General features: G+C 39.8%; 1 protein-coding gene across 4 annotated transcripts in view; it reads right to left on the reverse strand.

Moving 5' to 3' along the window:
* Fam13b (family with sequence similarity 13 member B) overlaps nt 1-2,543 on the reverse strand; it is a 63,366-nt gene that overhangs the window by 52,522 nt on the left and 8,301 nt on the right. For all 4 annotated transcript variants that reach the window (XM_013349541.1, XM_013349540.2, XM_013349539.2 and 1 more), the window contains exons 3-4: nt 2,101-2,291; nt 1,479-1,691 (exon numbers count right to left, since the gene is read on the reverse strand). In XM_013349541.1, the coding sequence (XP_013204995.1) occupies nt 1,479-1,691; nt 2,101-2,257 (370 nt within the window). In that variant the 5' untranslated portion in view covers nt 2,258-2,291. The remainder of the gene's footprint in view (nt 1-1,478; nt 1,692-2,100; nt 2,292-2,543) is intronic.

The following is a 2,543-nucleotide window of genomic DNA, read 5'->3' on the forward strand; positions in this document are numbered from 1 at the left end:
ATCCGCCTGCCTCTGCCTCCCGAGTGCTGGGATTAAAGGCGTGCGCCACCACCGCCCGGCTATACATAATTTTCAAAACTATAAATCTTGGAGCTGGAGAGATGGTTCAGTGGGTAATAGTCCTGGCTGCTCTTCCAGAGGACCCAGGTTCAATCCCCAAGACCCACGTGGTGGTTTAAAACTGTAGCTCTGGTTCCAGAGGATCTGACACCCTCACAGATATACATGCAGGCAAAACACCAATGCATATAAAAATAAATAATTAAAAAAATAAAATAATAAATCTTGCAAGGCAGTGGTGGCACATGGGCAAAAGTAGGCAGACCTCTGCGAGTTCAGGACAGCGAGGTCTACAGAGTGAATTTCTGAACAGTCAGGGCTACACAAAGAAATCCTGTCTCTCAAAATAAATAAGTAAATAAATAGTTTTTTTGGGGGAGTTGCTTATAACAATTGTGAGCAAAATCCAATTAACAATAATTATACCTAACATCTCCAATTTATCATCACATATCACACCCACATATTTATTTTGTATTTATCATCTATTCCTCTAAATATCACCTTTAAAACTTTAGCTCAGAACAGAGGGCTAGCTCAGCATGTAAAGACTCTTGCCACAAAGTCTGACAACCTGAGTTCAACTCCCAAGATCTACATGGTGGAAGGAGAGAACGCCCATGTTCTGGCACTAGCGTTCATGCTACACATGCTCATGCGCACACACACTCTTTCTCTCACTTTAGTCCAAGAGGGAAAAGATTCTTAACTACCTTTGATCAGTGCTGGTGTTCCCAAAATATACAGCAGTGCCCTAGCATATAGCAAGCATTCAATAAACAATTGCATTACCTGAATGATACATAGTAGCATATTTATCTACAATAAATAGAATTTGTGTCCAATGATCTAGACACCTTCCCAAGAGAATACCTTTTTGTGTCTTTGGCTCAATAACATCAAATCTAAAAAAAAAAATCAGGGAAGGGAGAGCAGCAAGACAGCCTGAGCCTAAAACCCAGAACCTACATGATAGAGAATCAAGTCTGGCAAGTTGTCCTTTAACTTACACAGGCATACTGTAGCGTGCACATCCATACACACAACAAAATAAATGATGATTTTTTAAAGAGATGGTTCTGTGATAAAACACTTGCCACACACCTGATGCCTTGAGTGTTTGGGTCTCCAGAATCCATGTAAAAGTGGGAAGGTGAGGAACAGGACTCAAGGCTGTCCTCTGATGTCCACACACAGTAGTAATGCACATTCTCATACACAAATACATACACATCATATACACAAAACAACTACAAAGATCTAAGAATCTGTCATTGCCTTTACTATACCACATAAGACTCAAAGAGCAATGGAGAAAATAAAAAATCTCTGAAATTCTATACTAACTGACCACATATCAAATTTCTAAAAGGACTCTAAACTAATAATAAATAACTGAAATAAGAACCAACTGTTACCTTGAGAAAGCTGCACCAAGTGACTATGCAAGCTGCCAGGAATGACGGGCTCAGGGAGCTCCTGCAGGAAAAACCTAAGGAGACTAATGGCTGAGGGGACGTCCGCTTCCTTAACCAAATCCACCTCTTCTCCACTGTCGTATCTCTGTCGAAGCCACTCCACTGTCTCAGCGTTCCCATTGACTTGAAACAGCCCTTGTTGCTCCAGACCTCCTATGTTGGTTCAAGGTAAGAATTAAGCTGCACCTTAACTGCCTGGCCACATATATTCATTCTCAACTTAAAATTCTTAAGCTTTTGGAAAGGCTTTCCTGGCTCCCCAGACTTGGCTAAAAAAGCAAACTGGTCATCTAGCAACACACTATCTCCGAGGGATAGTCTACTTCATCCCACCCTTACATCCATTTAAAAAGTTTCTATTACCCCAACTAAAAATGTTCTCAGCTGGGCAGCTGCCATTTCTAGGTAAATCAATTTAAGGAAAATATACTATAGCCTTACAGTTTATACTGTTCTTCATGCTTTGCATTATCCATACTAAGAAAAAACTAAATCAAAACCAAAAAGGGATAGTTGTGTTTATTACAACAAAAGCTAGCCCTCAAAGTAAGGAAATGTATACCATGTTCCTCAATATAGTCCACAACGTGGCGGACTATGAACGGAACCTCATTGTCTGGATGTCCTCCCTGCTGCAGCTCATCCAGTGGAATTCCAAATATTTTGTTAGCAAGATCTGAGTTGCAGTTACTCAAGGAAGGGGAGGAGCTCTTCCTCATATCTTTTTGCAGCCAGAGATCAAAGCTGTCTTTTCTGCCAAATGAAAGACAAAAAAGAAAATAGAAAAAGGAAAAAAAGGACTATAATAATTAACAGGCGGCACTATTTGAGTAAATACATTAAAGAAAAATGCTTTTACACCTGAATGTGCACTATTTAAATATGTTCTGCTTACAGGCCCATGATACAGCCTACAAACAAACTTCAGTGTAATTGCAAAAGCTTTCCTCTCCTATAGAATCTGGTCTGAATGCTCTGTGTTATCTGAACACTTTTTTTTTTTTT

Source organism: Microtus ochrogaster, chromosome 18 (assembly GCF_000317375.1).
Source record: "Microtus ochrogaster isolate Prairie Vole_2 chromosome 18, MicOch1.0, whole genome shotgun sequence".
In the NCBI taxonomy this organism is placed as follows: Eukaryota; Metazoa; Chordata; class Mammalia; order Rodentia; family Cricetidae; genus Microtus; species Microtus ochrogaster.